We start from the raw sequence: 21,139 nt of genomic DNA on the forward strand, positions 1-21,139 counted from the left end.
TTACCTAGAGCGGTTTGCTGTGTGTTAGCATTGCTACTGTAGCATTTACCTAGAGCGGTTTGCTGTGTGTTAGCATTGCTACTGTACCATTTACCGGAGAGGACAAAGTCTGCCTCACAGGCCTCTGTGAGAAGCAAGCTCCCCTGTGATTTTGCGAGCACAGCATCTCACAGATGGAAAATGCCCAAGCTGAGGCAACCGCTCTTGGTTCTCAGAATCCCCTTTAGTGAACTGAGGCACTCGCTTTGCCCAACTGACTAACTCAAAGATTTGTAGTTTAGATGAATTATCTGCTAACTTTCCACCACTTGCCCATTTTTTTGCACTCTAAAGTATGTTCTTTAATATACTCAAAACATATACAGAGATTTTTTTTACCCCCTCAGGGAAATGGTTGTGAGTTACCGGGTGGGTGGTGGGTGCTTGGCACAGACCTCAGATCCTGCAGCTCCGTGCTGTTAACCACGGAGTCAGCCCCAAGCTCGCTTTAGTTTTGAAAGCAGTCTGCTCACACACAATTCTTAGAGTAGTCGTGATGTTAGATGAGTGTCAAGTGTTAGGTACTTAAAGTAGGAAATTCATGGGGATCTTAGAGAAATCTGGAGTGAAAATGAGATAAACGCCCACGATAGAGTGCTGAAGAGCAGCAGTATACTTGTATAGATGGCTTTCCTGGGTGAGTGTGGGTGAGGATTTAAACTTCTTTCTGTAATGTAGGAAAGGCTTTAGTTTTCAGGCTGTTATAATTTTGGCCTAACAAGCAAACTTTTTGGTCAGAGCAATAGTATTAATAAATAAAATGTGGTTTTGTTCAGATATGAGTTTTTTTCTGTGCATAGGCACATATGGAGGCCAAAGGTCAGTCTTTGGTGTCATCTCAGGAGTTACCCGCCCGCCTTGTGTTTTGGAACATGGTCTCACTCAGATGCAGGGGCTGCCTGACCGCTGAGCTAGGGTCTGCCTTCCTCCTCCCTGGCTTGGCTTCTTATGTGGATCCTGAGGATTAAAACCAGGGTCGCCCTGCTTTACAGTAAACACGTGACCAGCTTCTGTCTCCCCAAGCCCAAATACAGTGATGTAAGGAATAATTTCTCAAGCACAGCATCAGCTCTTTCCCAAGTGACCAAGAAAAGTTGTTACGGCTCTGACGGCTACAACTTTTACTTTGTATCAAGGCTTATGAGGAACTCAGCATACATTGAAATCTACTTACTGCATGTGTAAATGAGTGTATGTACAGTATGCTTGTGTGTATACATGTTTGTGCATGTGTGTGTGTATACAAGTAGGTACTATGCATGTGGCTGCCCAGGGTTGATTCTTCCGCTTTCCTCACTGAGGCAGGAGCTCAGTCAAACCAGAACTACCCATATTGGTGGTCTTGTTAGCCAGCTTGTTCTAGGAATCCCATGTTGTCTTTCTGACACTAATTACATGTGGGCTGTCGCATCCACCTGTAACTTTGACATTAAGCCCGACATTTTGATGAGTTTCTGGGGATCTGAATGCTGATCCTCAGGCTTTTTCAGCAAGCAATTCAACCTCTGAGCTCTTTCCCCGGGTCTTGAAGTTTTGTTTTCTCAAGTTAATGGATTTGGTGTTACTTCCAAAAACTTGAAATCTGGTCCCAGCGATTCTGTCTTGTCTGTTCCCTTCTCATTAGTGGGTGCTGAATGATGGATTTGAGGGAATCGTTCAGACCAGAGTGCAGCTGTACTGTTGAAGGAAGTGGTCTAGTCTCTAGTCTCAAAGTCTCAGTGTACATCTGATAACTAGAATTTTAATGTTCGGTTAGATTCAGTGAAGTGATTTATTTGAAGTTTTTCTTTTGAAAATCAACATTTCTTGAAATTTTGAACATGTTAACATGTGTGAATGTATTTGGACTTTATGGTATATTGAATGCACTTATAGGAACATGGACTCTCCTGGAAACCCTAGTCCACATTCCAGCAAGGGTCTCAGGGGTGGAACTCAGGCCTCCATGCTTAGCAACAGGTGCCTTTTATGGCAAAGTCATTTTTAATTTAAAACAAAAATGTTGATAATAGTGTCTTCTCCTCCCTACTCTATCTACCCCTTCTCTCTCTGTCTCCATACTGCCCCCTCAACCCCCCAATGCTGGCAGCAAATCCAGGGTTCTCACCCATGCTTGACAACAGGTCTAGGTTAAAATCCCTCTGATACTACAGGCTTGTATTTAAAAGCTGTCCCTTGTAAATCTTGCATTTTAGTTATGGGTTATGGGCTTCCTGGTTTTTCAGTTCAGTTTAGTAAGATCTTCCCATAGATAACGGTTTTTATTTGTTTAGTACTTTGTAGTGATAGTGTATGTTCAGGTATTTTGCAATCATGTTGGAGATTAATGTCTGTGGCAGGGAAAGAGAGTCCTAGTAGGCTAAGTAGTTATTTTTACAATTAAAACTCTAGGGGAACAAACCTTAAAACGTCATCTGAATGGGTTTCTTTCTTGGGTGAATTTGCTTATACCTGTAATGAGCCTGAAAGCACGCACTGAGTGGTAGGTGCTTAGACTGGCAAAGGGTGTTAGACCAGCCTGTGCATTAGCTTCTCTGAGCCCCACTTCTCTGTGTGTCGAGGGGGATTTACCCCAGGTGACAGATGCAGTGGTTCTCAATTATTATTTTCTTTCCTTAGAGAAAGGTGCCGGTCAGAGTCAGTTTCTCCTGGTGAGAACAGTCTTCAGAGGGGGGCGGAGCAGAGGTGCAGTGTTTTCCTTCTGTCTGTCTGTCTGTCTGTCTTCTGTGTATGGGTTTGTGTGTGAAGTGTGTGTGCATGTGTGTCTGTGTGAGGTGTTTGTGTGTATGAGATGCAAGTATATATATGTGCACGTGTGTAAAGTGTGTGTATGAGGGGTGTGTATGTCTGGGTGTCTTACGTGAGGTGTGTGTATATAAGTGTGTGTGTGTGTGTGTGTGTGTAGGTGTGTGTACCTGTGTCTGTGAGGTGTGTATGTCTCTTTGAGTGTATCTGTGAAGTGTGAATGTCTATGTATCTGTGTGTTTGTGTGTGAGATTTGTGTGTATGCCCAAGTGTGTCTGTGTGAGATGGGTATGTGTGTATGTCTGTGTGAGGGGTGTGTATCTGTGAGTGTGTGATATCCATGTGCATGTGTCTGTGTGAGAATGTATATGTATGTGATATTTACATGCATGTGTCTGTGTGTGTGCTTGATCTGTGTGCATGGTGTATGTGCATGTGTGTGTGCAGGTGTCCTCTCTGTGTGGGCATAGGTGGAGGTCGACATTCAAGTTGCCTTCCTCAATTGCTTTTCCTCCTTGCCTTTTGAGAGGGATCTCTCGATGAGCCTAGGGTTGCTCTTCACTGGCTGGTCAGTGCTTCCCTGGGGTTAAAACCACAGTTATCCATACCTGGCTTTTACATGGGTGCTTAGGATCCAGAATTGGGTCCTCATGCTTGCAGTTATCCAGTCCATCTGCATCTCCTAATGTGAGAACCACTAGGTTAGAGTGTGTGGTTCATTCCATATACAAAATTATACAGTTATGCAGTAAACACTTGAATGCCTAGGATATTTCATTCACTGGACTGTATATTGTGTAGGGTATTTTTGTTACAAAAATAACTGGAACTAGAATAGACCAGTTTGAAAAATAAGACACATTCTATATTTTAAATTTGTGCTATAGTACATATAGCCAACTCATAAGTTAGATAGCTTTTGCTTTTACCCGTGGTCTAAAATTGACAGATCTCACTGGAATGTATAGCTTGGATCTGATGCCTTTCCAACCTCCTAAAAATCAGCATGAGCAGAAGAGCTCACTACGTCTGCCTCCACAAGTGCTGGATTTAAAGGCACGCACCCCACTGCCCGGCACCACCCTGCCTGGCAGGATTGACTTCAGCCTTGCCTTTTCAGAAGTTTCTCAGACAGTAATCCATGATCTGCCTCACTAGACTCACAGCATCAGATGTGGGCAACATGTTAGCATTTCCTAGAGGTGCATGACTCAGGGTTTTAGTTTAGAATGACCCTGATTCAGTTTTCTTGGGAAAACATGTCTGTCATTTTGAGGAGGTGCAATCAGGACACAGTGGGATCAAAGAGAAGATGCCTTGGGAAATCCTGGAGAAAATGAGTAAAGGCCAGCCTTAGTCACCTGCACGATCTTGAGTAGTTACCTAATATTTGTCTATAAAACGTTGGGCTTGACCACGTCAAAGTTCCTAATATGTGGAGCTTGGTTCCATTTTAACCTCAGTTGATCTGCAAGGAGAGTGGGTACATATTCTACTGAGCACTCTTTACTTGGCTGCTTCCTTGCACTTCACCTTGTGTAAGCTGTATGGGTCTTAGTGACTTCAGTTGATTAATGGCTTGTGTACACATTCTGCTCTGTAGCCTTATAGTCTGGTGTTTTATATGGAGTCTCAGCCCATCACCCCACGCATCTGTCTTCATTACCTGCATGTTGATTGGTCGTCACCATAGTCTATTGATTCCTGTATCTGATCAGAGTTTCAGCAGTCACAGGTTCCTGTTTTCATGGTTTTCCCTTCGCAACACTCAGTTCACTCGTTATTATTTTTCTTTTCTTGAGTTCATCTGACATTTATTTTCCTCCCTTTATTCTTGGAGAAGCTGGTGCCATGATTAACTTTTTTTTTATTGGATATTTTATTTATTTACATTTCAAATGTTATCTCCTTTCCCAATTCTCCCCTCACCCCCTATTGCTTTCCCCCTCCTCCTGCTACTATGAGGGTGTGCCCCCACCCACCCACTCGAATTCCCCTACACACTGGAGCATCGAGCCTTCACAGGACCAAGGGCCTCTTCTCCCACTGATGCCTGGCAAGGCCATCCTCTGCCATATATACAGCTGGAGCCTTGGGTCCCTCCATGTATACTCTTTAGTTGGTGGTTTAGTCCCTGGGAGTTCTGGGGGATCTGGTTGGTTGATATTGTTGTTCTTCCTAGGGGTTGGGTTACAAGCCCCTTCAGCTCTTGCAGTCCTTTTTCTAACTCCACCATTGGGGACCCCATGATCAGTTCAATAGATGACTGTGAGCATCCACCTCTGTATTTTTCAGGCTCTGGCAGGGCCTCTCAGGTGACAGCTCTATCAGGCTCCTGTCTAGCATGCACTTATTGGCATCCACTATAGTGTCTGGGTTCGGTGGCTGTATATGGGATGAATCCCCAGGAGGGGCAGTTTCTGGATGGCCTTTCCTTCAGTCTCACTCCACCTTTGTCTCCATATTTGTTCCCATGAATATTTTGTTCCCCTTCTAAGAAAGACGGAAGCACCCACACTTCGGTCTTTCTTCTTCTTGAGCTTCATGTGATCTGTGAATTGTATCTTGGGTATTCCGAGCTTTGGAGCTGATATCCACTTATCAGGGAGTGCATACCATGTATGTCCTTTTGTGGTTGGGCTACTTCACTCAGGATGATATTTTCTAGTTCCATCTATTTGCCTAAGAATTTCATGAATTCATCATTTTTAATAGCTGAGCAGTACTCCATTGTGTAAATGTACCACATTTTCTGTATCCATTTCTCTGTTGAAGGACATCTGGGTTCTTTCCAGCTTCTGGCTATTATAAATAAGGCTGCTATGAACATAGTGGAGCATGTATCCTTGTTATTTATATGTTGCAGCATCTTTTGGCTATATTCCCAGGAGTGGTATAGCTGGGTCCTCAGGTAGTACTATGTCTAGTTTTCCGATGAACTCTGACTGATTTTCAGAGTGGTTGTACCAGCTTGCAATTCCACCAGCAGTGGAGGGGTGTTCCTCTTTCTCTACATCCTTGCCAGCATCTGCTGTCACCTGAATTTTTGGTCTTGGCTATTCTGACTGGAGTGAGGTGGAATCTCAGGGTTGTTTGATTTGCATTTCCCTGATGACTAAGGATGTTGAACATTTCTTTAGGTGTTTTTCGACCATTTGCGTTTCCTCAGTTGAGAATTCTTTGTTTAGCTCTGTACCACATTTCTCAATAGGGTTATTTGATTGACCACATGATCATCTCACCCATGTTCTAATAGTGCATCTGGTTAGTCTTAGCGGCCACTGAAGTTCCTGTTTTCCTGCATGCCACAGTGCTCCCCCATCTCTCAGAACTCTCTTAACCATGCTACTTCTTTCCATCTTATCTTAGTGTCAGACATATCCCTCAGAATGAATCTCTAAACTACTGCCCCTGCTTGTGTTCAGGGTGATGTCATAATTTGACTTGCAAAGCTCTGAAACACCAGTGTGCAAGTAGAGTCTCATGAGCAAAGCTCTTGGTGTTGTCGTCGTTTAGGTGGGGTTCCTTCATGGAGTGCTGTCATTATTACTGTTTTCCTCCTATCCTGACTTCCTTTAATGTTATGATCAGGGTCTATTTTGATCTGTTTTTATCCAGTTCCTACCACAGTGCCACACAGTTGGAGCTTTGCTTCTTTCTGTCATGAGTGACTTATTGCCAGAGTGTCTGTAATCCTGGTTGATTAGAACTCCACAGAGACTGTGTCCTTTCTGTTGGTAGTCACTTGTTAAGGCACTGCATGTATCTGGATTCGTTCAGTTCATCAGAAATGCCCACTATATAGACTACAATAAAAAAAAAATAAATTTACTGAGAAGAAAACTAGGCACAGAGATAACCTCCGTGAGACTGGTTGGAGTCCTTGACATGGGGTATACTATTGGTATTCTGACAGGGTAGCAAAGGTGCATGCAGATTTATATGTACTGGGTTCTATTCTTTGTCACCTAGGGGAGACAGTTTTGTAGTTTTTACTTCACAGGAATAGCAAATCTCAATTGAGTGTAGAAGTTGGCTTCCTATTCATGAATCTTGAAATAATAATAATAAATCTATAGTTTTCATGAAGGTTAGGACATTTGTATAGAACATCAACATGGTATTTCTATTGCTCCGTATTTGAGGAATCAAATTGTTGATGGCAAAGGACCCCAGTCTGCAGACAGGAGTAGCAAGATAGAGATGGGGTTTTTAACGATACACTGGGGCCATATTGCAATGGCCTGTGTATAGTAAGAGTGGGTTTTTTGGGTTTTGTTTGTTTTATTTTTCCTTGTACGGAGACACTGAATATATTTTAGTGTGAACATGGGGGAAAAGACTCCGGTGACACAGGAAAGAGATGGTTTATTGAAAAGGGATAGAAGATAGGACACTATCAGACTCTGCAGACATCGGGTCCTCGGTCGTTGAGAAAGGAAGACACCAATCTGAATGGCGTTCATGAGAAGAAAAGTAAAGGAAGTGGTGTTAGTTGGGTAGAAAACACTTTGAAGAAAGGAATCAGCAGTAAATGTTTGAAGTTTCCTGGCTGACAGGTAGGGAAAGAGTGTTAGAGTCGCTGGCTTGACGGAAGTGGCTTTATATAATATCTGTGCTGTGCACTTAATTCCTCTGCTAAGACTCTCAACAGCTGGGGTTCTCTACTGAAGGAATCCTGTTCCACTGTCTGGAGAGATCTGGGCAGTGTTGTCAAGTATCTGATAATGCTGAGGACAGTCTCTTCACAGCAGCAAATGATCACATTCAGGATCAGTAACACAGAGGAAGCCTACTTTTTGAGAATTTGATGAATCCAGAATAGATTTTACGCTGAAATACTTCTCTGTAAGAGGAAACACGCTCAAAGGAATCACCCTTGCATTTGCCTCTGCCTTCATTCCTTTAGCAGAATATCAGAAAGAGCTGTCAGGAAACGACCGGCTGACTGTACATGTCTATTTCTATGTGCTCACTTCTTATTGGCTTATTTAAATGTGTAACAGACATATAAATTCATCCCTCCTGGCTGGAGTAGTGCTGATTCTCTAATTTATTGAGCTACTCTAATGACATTCCCTGATTTAAATATTCTCTGGGTATTGTATAGAAAGTCTCGAGTGATAGCTGTAAGTTCAGGTTTCCTGTCGTTTCTGATTTATACATGTTACTGCTCATTCTCTCAGACTGACCATAATTCTTAAGCAAATAGAACTGGGTTCTAGAGAAGGTAAATGCACTTTGAGTTCCTATCGTGTGGCTCGGCTCATGTTTGTTCTGATACTCTTGATCCTATCATTGTAGTTATGTAAGAACTCAGGAAGCTAAATGGACATAGAAGTGTCCAAATTAAATACTATAGTTGATGATCTTGATTGAGAACAAACTTCAGTGATTATTTTCAAATTACAGTTATTCTAAAATACTACTCAATGATAATCTGTCTTTATAATGAAAGTTGATTTTTTAGCTTTGTTTGGGATTTTGCTTTTTGTGTTCTTGCAAATACGTGCATTTCAGCTTCATCCCCAAGCAGATACTCATTTTGTGGATGTGACAAGGGCTGTGCCCAATATAGTTTCTGGTAGTATACTCTTAGATTTCTTTTCACATGAGACTTGTTTAAATTGATAGCCACAGTGAGGAAACTATGTATCTATGGAGTACAAGTGAGATCCTAAGGCAGAAACTTGAGAATTCCTTTATAATGGTGTAGAGAAAGTATAGGAATTAGACAGTGTTGACACATGGGTTTTCATGGGTAATTCACAATTATCACTTGTGGTTTCTTTTGCTTTTCTCTTACCTTGTCTTAATTTGACCGTCCCATTTCTACACAGTTTTTAGTAATTTCTAAGAATATTGAATGTTACCTATTTTACTGTATCTTTAGTAAATGGAAAAGCTCTCTGTGAGTGTGTATGTGTTATGGGGGAGGGAGACAAAGACCAGATGCATAAACATATTTCTTAAAAGTTTATTGATTCATGCGGGCTGGAGAGAAAGATCAGAGGTTAGGGGCACTGTCTGCTCTTCCAGAGGTCCTGAGCTCGATTCCCAGCAACCACATGGTGGCTCACAACCATCTGTAATGAGATCTGGTGGCCTCTTCTGGCAGTCAGACATACATCCAGGCCGAATTCTGTATACATAATAAATAAATCTTTTTTGGGAAGTTTATTGGTTTGTTAGAGTTTTAGTTCTGTTAGTTCTGTTTGGGGCCAGATTAAAAGTGAAGCCTTGTATACTCAGGCCCAGGCTTCTCACATTCTTATAGTTGTGTCTCAGAGTGGCTTATATGTTTTTGAGAAGAATCACCATTAAATCCAACAGGAGTCTGTAACACTCACATGACGCCACAATGCTCTCTTTGCATCCTTTACAAAAGTACACAGTGAGAGAGTCTTTGGTTAAGTCCAGCATTGTAGCTAACAAGGAAGCAGGCAGTTCTGGGGGAAGCATCAGTCAAAGGGTGACTACAAGGGACAGGAGGGGCTGTTTTCTAAGAATGCTTTATTGCAGATGGAACTGTAGCATGAAGAAGGTGAGCTGGGTAGGCATGCAGGTGATTGGTTTAGGCTGTAGAGCCTGTTATTACAGTGAAATCGTTTAACTTGTATGTCCTGTGTATCTATAAAATGGAAAAGCCAGGTTTGATGAAGTGGATAACTTAGTTTTAATGAAGGATGGACCACGTATGCAGTTCTTCCCATTCTACTGGGGACTCAGGGCTAATCATTAACTATGCATCTTTAGAATGCACACCTTGGATGGCCCTGGATTGGAGGCTGGGTGAGCACGGCTCTTGATACTCTAAGAATGAATGGCATGTTTGAATTTGACCTCATAGTGGTCTGTCGGAAGTGGTCTATACATAGATCCACTGAGCTGGGAACCATTTATTTCACCTCATTGTGTGAGTGGAAACGTGACACACTTCATTTACCAGATTGCTAAGGAGAAGGGCCAGCTGGAAGCTATGTCACAGGAAGGGTTAATTCCCCACTGGTGCAAACCTGTGACTGCCTAGAAGAATTTGAGAGGAGAGTTATAAAGGGGCAGGGTATCAGCTAGTTAACAGAAGGGCAGGACTGGGGCACAGAGGCCTGTTCTCTACCCAGTACCCCTTTGCTGCTGCACTGTGAGATGTACTGCAAATAAATTTATTGCACACAGTGAAGGGATTTCCACTTACTTGGGAAGGATATGATATTCTCTCCCTCTCCCCTTCCCCCCTCCTCTGTGTGTGTGTGTGTGTGTGTGTGTATGTGTGTATGTGTGTGTTTGCTTATTTGAATGCTTATATGTATCTGTGACTGAGTTGTTGGTGTATTTCTGACCTCGGTAGGGTGTGTTTCCCATCCAGCCCGGTGCTAATGATGAGAATGACTTTATACAGTGTGAACTCTTGGAAGTAGCAAAATCGTGTGTGTGTGTTTGTATTTTGAAGTTAGGAGTGACCTGTGGTTTTGTTAGTGTTCTTAAGGATCATCTGTCTTAGAAGACAGGAAGGCTAGTGCTGTGCTTTCAGTGGTAGTTTTACCTACAATACTGGCATTCTTGTGTTTATTTTCGATTAACCAAAGAATTGAAACGTTGCATCTTGAGTCTTATAGTAAACACACACCATAGTAATATTTGCTGCATCCCTAAAAATAGTGCAAGATCATCACATTGACTTCTCTATGCTTACAAGTAAAAATTACATTATTTCAATGTAGTAAATATGTAAGAATCAATGTTTTTCATGAAACTGGAAGGTACTAAAAATGAACTTAAAGGGAAGTTAGAGTTAGTCTTGTGGGCCTCGGAGTGGGACTTTCATCCTGTACCTTTTCTTATTCTTAGAAGTTCAAGTCCACCTTGTCTCCTTTGGTTTTACCCAGTCAGGTGTCTCCTCCCTCTTTATGTATCATCACCATCATCACTACCACAGTCACCCTCAACAGCTGCAGGAGCATCACCACCATCACCAGCAGCAGGAGCAGCATCAGTACAACCACAGTCACTATCATCATCACCGTCATGGTGCACCAAGCATCTCCTGCCTTCCCTCCCTCTTCACTCTGGGAACTCTAGACCTTGCTTTTCTCATAAAAGCCAACCCCTCCATAGTGCTGCCCCAGTCTTTCCTGGGACGTATCCACTTCATTCTCAGCCTCAGGACCTAGGAAACCAGCCCTTCCTTTCCTGCTTGCCCAGCCTCATTGTGGCTGGAACTCTCCTGTGTCTGCTCCGTGGTGGTTTCCTTTTGCTTGTGTCAGGCCTCTGCTGATTCTTGTGCAGGCGTCTGCTTTACAACCTCACAGCTCCTTTTCTTGCTCATTAAAGACTCTGGCCGTTGGCTATCAGTTGTCTCCTGCCTCCTGAGGTCCTGATGATCATGCCATACAATGGTGCACACCAATCCAGGATTTTCATCTGGCTTCATTTGCAGTGATACCCACTTAGTCACTCAGTCGAATTTCCTTCCCCTCATAATGACTAGTTCACATCTATTTTGACTCCCATTGCCTCCATGGCCTTTTCTTGACCCGAGGACCGTTCTCTTCATTTGGTATTCTCCATTTCTCATGTGTCCAGCTTAGAGGCCCTGGTCTACAAACAGTTCAGTTTTTTAGAGGGTCATATCTTAAGGTTTTACTTTGTCCTGGTACTTACTGGGTAGAACCTTGATCTTGCATGCAGCAGTCAGTGTCTTTTCTGCTAATGTCTCATTAATAACCACAAAGTGTAAAAAGGGTCTAATACCCCCTAATTTTTTGTTGTTTTTAAATGTTTTTAATTGGAATAGAATCACATCAGCTTCCCCATGCCCCTTGCTCCAGCCTCTCCCTTGAACTATTTTCATGTGCCCCTGCGTGAAAGCTTCTTTCTCTTTGCTGTTGTGTGTATGTAGTTTCTAGGCCAGCTACTTTGTACTGAACAGCCAAAAGGAGGTTCATCCTGGGAGAGGCTAACTCTTCTCTCCGCAGGCGTGGGTGCTTGTAAAGAGGTGTTTAGGTGTTGGACCCTGAGAGAGTTCCATCCTTTCACATTAATATACCAGTTGATATTGCCATTGTTATGGTGTTGTTCATGCGGCCTTCTTAGGAGAAGCTGTTTCACAGTAGATTTCCTGGTATTCAGATCTTAGTCTTTTCTGTCCTCCTCCACAGTGTTCTCTGTGCCGTAGGATGCACTATGCACCATAGGATGCAGGAGCTGTGATGTCCATGTATCTGCTGCTGCTGGGCTCCCCATGATCTATTGATCTCTGCTTTGTGTCCAGTAGTGGTTTCCATGTTCTGTAAAAAGATGCTTCTGTGTTGAGGGATGGTAGCCACGTTTACCCTGTGGGTATAAGGATAAGATTTAGAGTGTAGTAAGGAAGGAATTAAGCTAGTGTAGTAAAATGGTAGTAATAGAGTTATAGAGTGACCTCATGAGCCGTGGGGAGCTGACTAGGTCCAGACATGATTTCTTTCTTGTTGAGTGGGCTTTAATGCTGGTAGTTGTCCACAGGGATTGAAGCTGGGTAGGACTGTGTAGTTGCTATCTCTGCCCTTTGGCAGCTTGCATAGGATCTCCTGGAACCATGGAAGCCAGGTCACAGGATAGAGGCTTTCGGGTCAGATGACTGTCAACTGAGCCTGTGTCCACAGTGTGTGTTGTCTTCAGCAAGAGAGCCACCCCAAATCCCTGAGAAACAACCAAGAGCCACATCTATAATCTATATTATCTCGGAGTCACTTGGATTACCCTGACCAACCTTTTCAAAGGAGCTAGTTTATGCTTGGTACTAGTGCTTTTGTTAGTCTATGGTTTTTAAGGGGAGCATCGTTTAAGTGGGTTCACTGTGTTTAAGGTGTGTGTGTGTACATGTACAAGTATAATGTTAGGTAGACATAAAAGTTACTCCATGGCTTTGTGGTTGACTATTCCTCTTCTCTCTCTTACTGACCTTGCATCCTCTCCCTGCTACTGTTTCCTACCTCTTGTCACCTGTGCCTGCTGCCCCTGCCCCCGCCTCTGTGGTCCTTTAGACTTGATTGGTTTTTAGGATTGTTGTATACTCCATGTTATATACTGGCATTTGAGGATATGGAGCTAAAAGTCTTCTAACAATCGAATGAGGAAAAAATCTTCACCGGACTCTGAAAGAGGATTAATATCCAGAATGTACAAAGAATTAAAAAAAGATTTAAAGGAAACAAATGATCCAATTTAAAAATGGGTTCGGAATCTAAACAGAGATCTTGATAGAGAAAATAAAAATGACTAGTAATTACCTAAAGCATGTAAATGCAGATTAAAACAGTTGTGAGGCTCCGTCTCATCCCAGTCAGAATAGCTAAGATGAACAGACGGCTGGGCAGCACCTGCTGGGAGGTTGTGGAGAAAGAGGACCCTAGCTCTTCATTATTGGGAATGCAGATTGGTGCAGTCGCTCTATGAATCAGTCTGGAGAATCTTCAACCAGGTGATCCAGCCACACCACTCTTGGCACACACCCACAGGATTCAGCATGCACTCCTCAGACCCTTGCTCAGCAGGGCTCATAGCTGCCCTCTTCACAGTAGCCAGGAAATAGAGACAGCTACATGTCCTTCAGCAGGCAGACAGTGAAAATGTCTAACATATTCACAATGGAATACTCTATGGCTGTTAAAAAAATCATGGCATTTGCAGGTAAATGGATGGATCTAGAAAGATTCTACCCAGTGAGGTAAGGCAGACGCAGAACGGCAGATGCTGCACGGGGTTCTGAGCACCTGGTTCTGAGCACCGGCTGTGTGTTTCTTTTGTTTTTTGAAACAGGATCCCTGCATAGCTTGGCTGTTCTGGAGCTCACTGCGTAGACCAGACTAGCCTCAAATTCAGAGCTCCTCCTGCCTCTGCTGTGATTAAAATTGTGTGCCACCATGCCCAGCTACATTTCTGTTTATGTGTAACACTATTCTTCTGTTATTAAAAATTCTTCCTAAGTCTCAGTTTTTTCCAGTCTTACCAGGAAAGTAACTATTATATTAAAACAACAAACAAACAAGGAAGTTATCCATGAGAAAGTCTCATCATTTAGTTCCCAGACATCCATGTCTGCCTTCTGCCTTCCCTTTCAGCCCCACCTTGGTGTCGGCTGTGCTTTGGACCCTGATCTTCCTGCGTTCTTAACCGTGTGAGTGTTGGCAGCATGCACAGCAAGCCTTTCCAGTGGGGTCCTGGACACTTCCCCTTCCTGCTGTGCAGTGTTAGTCACTGTGTACTTGTAGTCCTCATCAGAATATCAGAAACACGCGGGTTCACAGAAGCAGTGCAGGCACACAGTGTGCGGTGAATGCACACAGCGTGGGTCTGCCGGCCTGCTGGTTGAGTAACAGACAGACTCTGTACTCAAGCTCATTGCTCCTCCCACCCTGGAGTGTCTGAAATAAAGGCTGTCCATAGCCTCATGTTAGTTCATGCCAGATTTTGCTTCCAGTTGAATTACTAAGACTTGAAAGATGTCAGGAATGGTGACTTACCAGTCACAGATGAAAAAATAGGGGTGTATGTCTCTGCTTTCTTACATGCCTTCTGCTGTTCCGTTTATTCTGGCTTTTACTTTCTTTCTTTTAAAATGCTCTTGTAAGCGACTAGTGACCTTTATCTAAAGCCACGTTGTTCTGAGTTTTCAGCATCTTATCACCTGATCGTCAGCAGCCTTGAGTCCTGGGGTGCTGTAGGCCCTCTGTTCCCTTTCTTGGTGTCACCTCTCCCTGGCTCTCCAGCTTCTGTGTACTTAAATGGAAAGTACTTTCAGGACTTTGTAATGGGACCACCCTGGCTTGTTCCTTTGTCTCTCTCTTCAGATTTCTAATGCTCTTCTATCGCAGGGCTTTAGAGGCCCCACTTGGGTTCTAATAATAAAGATGTGGAGCCGTCTGTATGGTATAAGACTGTTGGCCTGTTTGCTGGGCAGTCTCTCTACTAGCCCACCTGACGAGAGAGAGCTGCTTAAGTCTCCACCCGTGTCTCTCCACACGGTGCTCCCTGCCTTTCTCATGCTCTTGCTTCTGGCCTCCCTGCCCCTGTTGATGGCACTGCTGGTACTGCTGGTCCTAACCCGGCCTCTTCCACCAGCTCTTTATTCTGCAGAGCCTCGTCCTTACTCATCCAGTCTGAGCCAGTCAGCAACAGGGCAGTGCCTGGTCCACTCGATGTCTTGCCTTTTGGCCCGAATTGGCTACTTGCCAATTCAGAGAATCTTCTTTTGGGCCGGTGAGGAAGGATAAGCATTCTCATATAGAAAGCAAGTAATAGGCCTAAGAAATGACAATACCAAATATCCTGCCAGCACAGCACCTAACAATTGAAAAGACAAAGGCACACCTATGTAGTCATTTGAGTCAATGTGTGTGCCTAGGGGGATAGGTTACCCCAACACTCTTACAGTCATGTGCTCATGAACCACAAAGCAGGCAGGCTACAGTTCATGCCTTGTCTGACTTTGGTGAAGTGCCTACTTGCCACTGGACGCTGTCGGGTGGGTGGGTGGTCAGGATTCTGAATATAGAATGTCATAGTTTTCTTTATCTTCAGACGGCTGTCTTCACGTGTTGTTACTGTATCTTCTCTCATTTCCCATGCTGGCCACGGCTCTAGAACAGGAGGAGGGCTGGTGTCTGGCCCCAGTGGTCCTGTGTGTTTGACCTCTTTGGCTTCACATGGTGCACTTTCTGCACTCGGAACAGCTTTCTCCTACAGCCGGCTCAGTGACCAGACTGCCTTCTGGAGTGTGCTTTGGTTATGCTGTAGGCTCCTATTCTTGATTGACTGGTGGATTGATTGATTGATTGATTGATTGATTGTCATGGAGCTCTAACTCCCACGTGTCTAGGGAGGCTCTAATTCATGTGTGCCGCCGTCACATCTTACACATATATGAACTCCTCCTAGCAGTAACAACAGTTTATATTTTAAAACGTGTTTTCTGTTCCCTGACTGAACTCTCTGAGCACATCATCTTGGTCACCGTTGCATCTCAAGCAATCCTGGCCTACAGTGAGCACATAGTAAGCGTTTTCATGAGTCTGTGCATTAATTTATCTTTCCTGATTGACATGGCACTCTCTATAGGTGTGTTTACTAGTAGTGTAACATGTAGCTTCCATGTTTTTGTGAATCCATTCCTTTTGGCACTCCTTGAAAATTAATTTTTAAAACTAGAGAGTTATGTATGAGGAGTCAAATGTGCACACTCATACTCTGGCTCATAGCTTATCTTTCATGCTTTTAATTTTTCTATATTGTCCTCATTTCCTGTATTTATGGGTATCATAGACCTCACAGTATCTAATGCTCTATGCAAGTAAAACACAGGAAATGTTCCAGAGAATTTCAGCAGATTTTCATCTTGTTCATCAGTTGATAAATCAAAAATAGTTTAGCCATCTGCTAACTGACCAGACAGTTTTAGTATTGTGAAAGGGTGTGGTCACAGAGGTAGGTAGAGGATCTAGGTAGAATGTTAGAATAAGGCTCAGAGCAGAAACCACCTTGTTTCTTAATACTGAAACTTAACAGTCAGCTCAAAATTTGAAAGCGATCTGGTGGGGTTGAACATGGGTGTCCAGACGGCGGGGATTTCCCAGCATGGGCCTCACTCTTTCTCTCACTGCGTGAAGTCTGTGTCAGTCAATCACAGTCTCTAATTTATAATATGCCATATGTTTCTGGAAATTAATTGTCCTTTTATATTTTATTCCTTAATTAGGAAAATCAGTTATATCTCGGTCATCCCAGAGTGAATCTGAAATTGTGCCAAAAGTTGCTAAAATGACTGTATCCGGGAAGAAGCAGACCATGGGATTTGAAGTGCCTGGGTAAGACTTGCAAGCCCCTACCCCTTTTTAAAACTTCCATGGCCTCCTATGGGTTGATTAGAGCAGCCTGTTCAATTCTGCATAATAAAGCACTGGAATTCAGCTATCTCATGGACTTTGTGTAGAGTAAAGGACAGACAGGGCTGAGAAGTTGGTTTTGATTTTAGCCTTGTCTTTGAGTGACTCAATAGCTACAATACTGCTTTGTGGATGGAGAGATGGCTCAGTGGTTAGCCACACTCACAGGCTGCTTTTGCAGAGTACTAAGGTTCAAATCCCAGCATCTACATGGAGGCTCACAACCTTATGGAACTCTAGTTCTAGGAGATCTAGCGCCACCTTCTGCTCTTTGCAGGCATTACATACACTTGGAGCTCATAAATGTGCAAATACATTAAAGGAAAAAAAATAAAAAATAAAATAAAAATACTGTCTTGATGTTTTTGCAACTATGTGTTTGTGTGTTTGCATATTTGTGTGTGAAGATGTAATAAGTGTAAGAATGCGTGTGCTTGCAAATTTGTGTGTGTGTGGATGAAGTATGCGTATCTGTGTGTGTGTATGCATAAAGTTTGTGTATATGCACTCACCAATGTAAACATATGGCCAGAGATTAATGGATGCTTTCCTTGCTTGCTCTTCACCTATTTTTAAAGATTTTTTTTAACTTTGTGTAAATGTGCCTGTGTGTGTTATGTGCACGTGAATGCAGTACGTGTGGGGTTCAGAAGAGGAAGCTGGAGGAATCCCCCAGGCTGATGCTGGGAACTGAACGTAGGTCAGTCACTGTCTCACTGTGGAGACAGAAGGCGGCTGCTAGGGATCCTTGGGGTCTGTCTGTGTGCTTGCAACCCCAGCAGCCACCGTGCCCAGCTTTCCCATGGGTGCTGGCAGTCTGAACACAGAGCCTCACATTTGTACAGCAAGCGCTTTGTACACTGTAAGCTATGTCTTGTGCCCCTCTTTTAATTTTTATGCTGAATAAAATGGTTCCCTGTATCAATCACACATGCAATTAAAAACTCCTAGAGTTTGGGATATCTAAAAAAAACGACTGTCAACACTGATAATACTTGGTATTTTTAAATCAATCTTTAGAATTTTTCTAGTAGTTTTTAGTGGAGAAGGGAAGTGAATTACATGCATCTCAATTTAATATTTAGCCTCTTTAAAATCGGTCAGAATTTTTATTCTCTAAATACCACTTTCACTGGGCTTGTGGCATGAACCTGCTGTGATAGCACTTGGGAGGTGGAAGCCGGAGGACCAGGACTTCAGGGCCATCCTCAGCTACTTAGGGGTCTCAGACAGAGGTCTGTCTTATAAAAAAGAAAATAAATAAAGAGGGCTTTTTGTATGGTATGTATCCTTCATTTGCCAGAGCATAAAAGGAACAGACGTCAGCAAACACTAGCAAGGATGACTTATTTTTAGCCATGTGAAATTCAGTCTCAGGAACTTACTGTTGGCTCCTTTTATAAAAATCTGTGGAGATGGGAATATATGTCCCCTTGTTTAATGTTCAGTGTTTGGACTTAAAAGTAAGACTTTATTCACTTGATTTCAAATTGAGTGTGGTGATAAGTCAGGTCTAGGAGACAGAATTCCTCCAGTACAAATTAGGTAATGGGTGAAATAATCTTTGTCATGCGGCTTTAACCTAGTCAGATAATTTTAAGTTCTGGTTCAATTTTAAAAGTTTTCCTTTTCTCTCGTAAATAGAGTTGAATTAATACAAATACCCTTTTTAGCCTTGATGCGTTCAGTTGTATTTAATTCTTTTATGGAAGTCTCTTGTTTTGTTTGAGACAGGGTGTGGAACTCACTACATATACAAAGCTGGCCATGAATTCACAAAGATCCACCTGCCTCTTCCCTGAGTGCCAGGATTAAAGGTGTGCAGCACTATGTCCAGCTAGGGAGACATTTATTGAGCAAATAACTGAAACACACAACCCTTATTTTAAGGGTGCCACAGCCACAATCTGGAGAGTCTCCGGAGTCTTAGCAGCTTGCAGATAAGCTTTAAGTAATACATTGTATTGGAAATCTAAGCACAGCTTCTAATAGCACCTGGATACACAGTAACCACAGAAGATCATTTCCAAGGACAGCTTTCATAAAACCCAAACACTGGCCAGGAGATCACACAGTGCTAGATGCATCATGAAGATGGTGCTCATCACAGGACATCAGTTAAATACTTACTAATCAAAAGCCTTGGAAATATAGAGCATTTTAACATACATTTGCCAAGTAGGAAAGCTTTTCTTTCTTTCTTTTTTTTTTTTTTTTAAGTCTCTTGAGTCAACATTTTGACAGGGCCCAGTGGGAAAATTCATTATAGAGTACGAAATGTCCAAGAAAAGATTGAGATGGATTGGATACATTGTAGGATTCATAATCTGGATAAAGTCAGAAAAACCATAGAAACAAGGCAAGGCTCTCCCATTGATTTCAGTGGTGTGCGGTGAGTGGGAAGCACAGAGTAAATAGTTCTGCAACTGTGCTAAGCTCTCTGTTCACCTTTGCACAGTCCATAGCTTACCAGCAATAACTTGTTTCTTTTTGGTGCTTGAGACGGCATGTGCCATCATGTTCAAGCATGGGCTACCATGTCCTAGCTGTCTTTCTTAGACTATTCTAGTAGACTCGTATTTTCAAGTTTCATGTCTCAGCACTATGTCTAGACACGGGGGCCCCAGCCTTTGAGAGTGTTTGAACATTTGCTATATGTATACAAGGTAATCATAATATATAGTGTGTCATATATATTATAATGTATTCTAGTTCTTTTTTTAATTTTAGGCTTTTAGTCACAGTGTTTCAGATTAACAGGATCCTCTCAGATCAAATGGTTTGAAATATCACTTAACATACAGATAATTTATTAGAGTTTTGGTAGTCTGACAGCACACAATATATAATACTGAAGTTGGGCATTCTACACAGTTGCGATCCTAATACTCTAGAGGTTGTGGCAGGAGAGCCTAAGTTTTAGACCAGCTTTGGCTACATAATGAAACTGCCTTCAAAACATAAGCAGACAGACATGGACAGACAAATAACACTGGACAAATATTTCTTGAATAATGGAACATGAAAAACTAAAACGTATAGGTTGTTTAACCTAAGTTCAACTTTTTTTTGACTTTTTTTTTTGTTTTTTTTTGTTTTGTTTTGTTTGTTTTTTGAGACAGGGTTCCTCTGTATAGCCCTGGCTGTCCTAGAACTCACTTTGTAGACCAGGCTGGTCTTGAACTCAGAAATCCACTTGCCTCTGCCTCCCAAGTGCTGGGATTAAAGGCGTGCACCACCACACCCGGCCCTTTTTCTGACTTTTAAATGAGCAAATTACTTTTCGGATTAAGTCAAATATGAAGGCCAGACCTAGCAGGCAGACCCCAGCAACACCGGTGCTTTAGAGGCTAAGGCAGGTAGGTCACCATGAGTTCTAGGCAGGCTGACTATGTCCTGAGTGTCAGGTCAGCCTATGACTCAATACATTCTGTCTCATAAAGAGTCCAGACATATATAACAGAGAAAAGCATATAACAGTCATACTTTCTCAGAATGATAGACCCTAAACAATGGACCATGCGGATGGCCCAGGGAGACGGTAGCAGTGTTTGCTAGAAGCCTTGCTGCCTGTGATTCCCAGTAACCACCTGGTGGAAGAAGAGAACCACCAACACCTTTTAGCTGTTCTTTGACCTACACACACACGTGAAAACAAAAGCTGCCAAGAGTTCAAGAAATCACATTCATAATGTGTTGAATTTTCTTGAAAACCCATTTGATCCAAAAATTCATTTTTGGCTATATCATTGCATATACAGCCAGTCCTGGCCATAACATCACAAATATACATTCCTGATTCTGACTGATTGTGGAAGCTAAACTAAGTTAGAACTTGGATGAGAGAATGTAAAATACACATTGGCAATTCATTTCTCTCCATGTACATGTGTAAGAGGTAACTCATTGCTTAGAGCACACTCTGCTTTACTAATACTGAGAATTGTAACTATACCTCTAGACATGGGTAAGTAGAATTGATTCAGACATCAAATGTAGGACAGATATCAATACTCAGTCTGGTAAGTCTTAGTGTCTGAAGTGTCCAAGTTAAGGAGATTAATCCTTTAGATTTATAAACAGATGGTTCCACTTTTGGAAAGGTCGGTTAGAAATAAGAAATCAAGTTAATTAAGATCATAAAATTATATGACAAAGTGTCTGAAACATTGTTACCAATTTATTCTTGCCGTTCTAAGCAGTGGGTGTAGGCCTGGGCCCGGAATGGGCGTTTTTTAGATCTTAGCGACATTTGAAAGTTTAAAGCTGTGTTTACCTCTTAGGATACAGAAGCGTTGCTGCCTGCTGTCAGCCAGGGCGGGGTCTTCATGTTTAGTAGACACCTAGGGCTCCCAGTGTTCATTGGTGTGGATTGGCTTTGGTCACTTCTCTTTTCCAGCTTGACAGACCTGAGACAGGCAGGCTGAGACCCA

General features: G+C 42.6%; 1 protein-coding gene across 1 annotated transcript in view; it reads left to right on the top strand.

The window, feature by feature from the left end:
• Hbs1l (HBS1 like translational GTPase) overlaps positions 1–21,139 on the top strand; it is a 72,288-nt gene that overhangs the window by 23,825 nt on the left and 27,324 nt on the right. The window contains exon 5 of the mRNA XM_021173802.2: positions 16,520–16,628. Coding sequence (XP_021029461.1) covers positions 16,520–16,628 — 109 coding nt within the window. The remainder of the gene's footprint in view (positions 1–16,519; positions 16,629–21,139) is intronic.

This window comes from Mus caroli, chromosome 10 (assembly GCF_900094665.2).
Source record: "Mus caroli chromosome 10, CAROLI_EIJ_v1.1, whole genome shotgun sequence".
In the NCBI taxonomy this organism is placed as follows: Eukaryota; Metazoa; Chordata; class Mammalia; order Rodentia; family Muridae; genus Mus; species Mus caroli.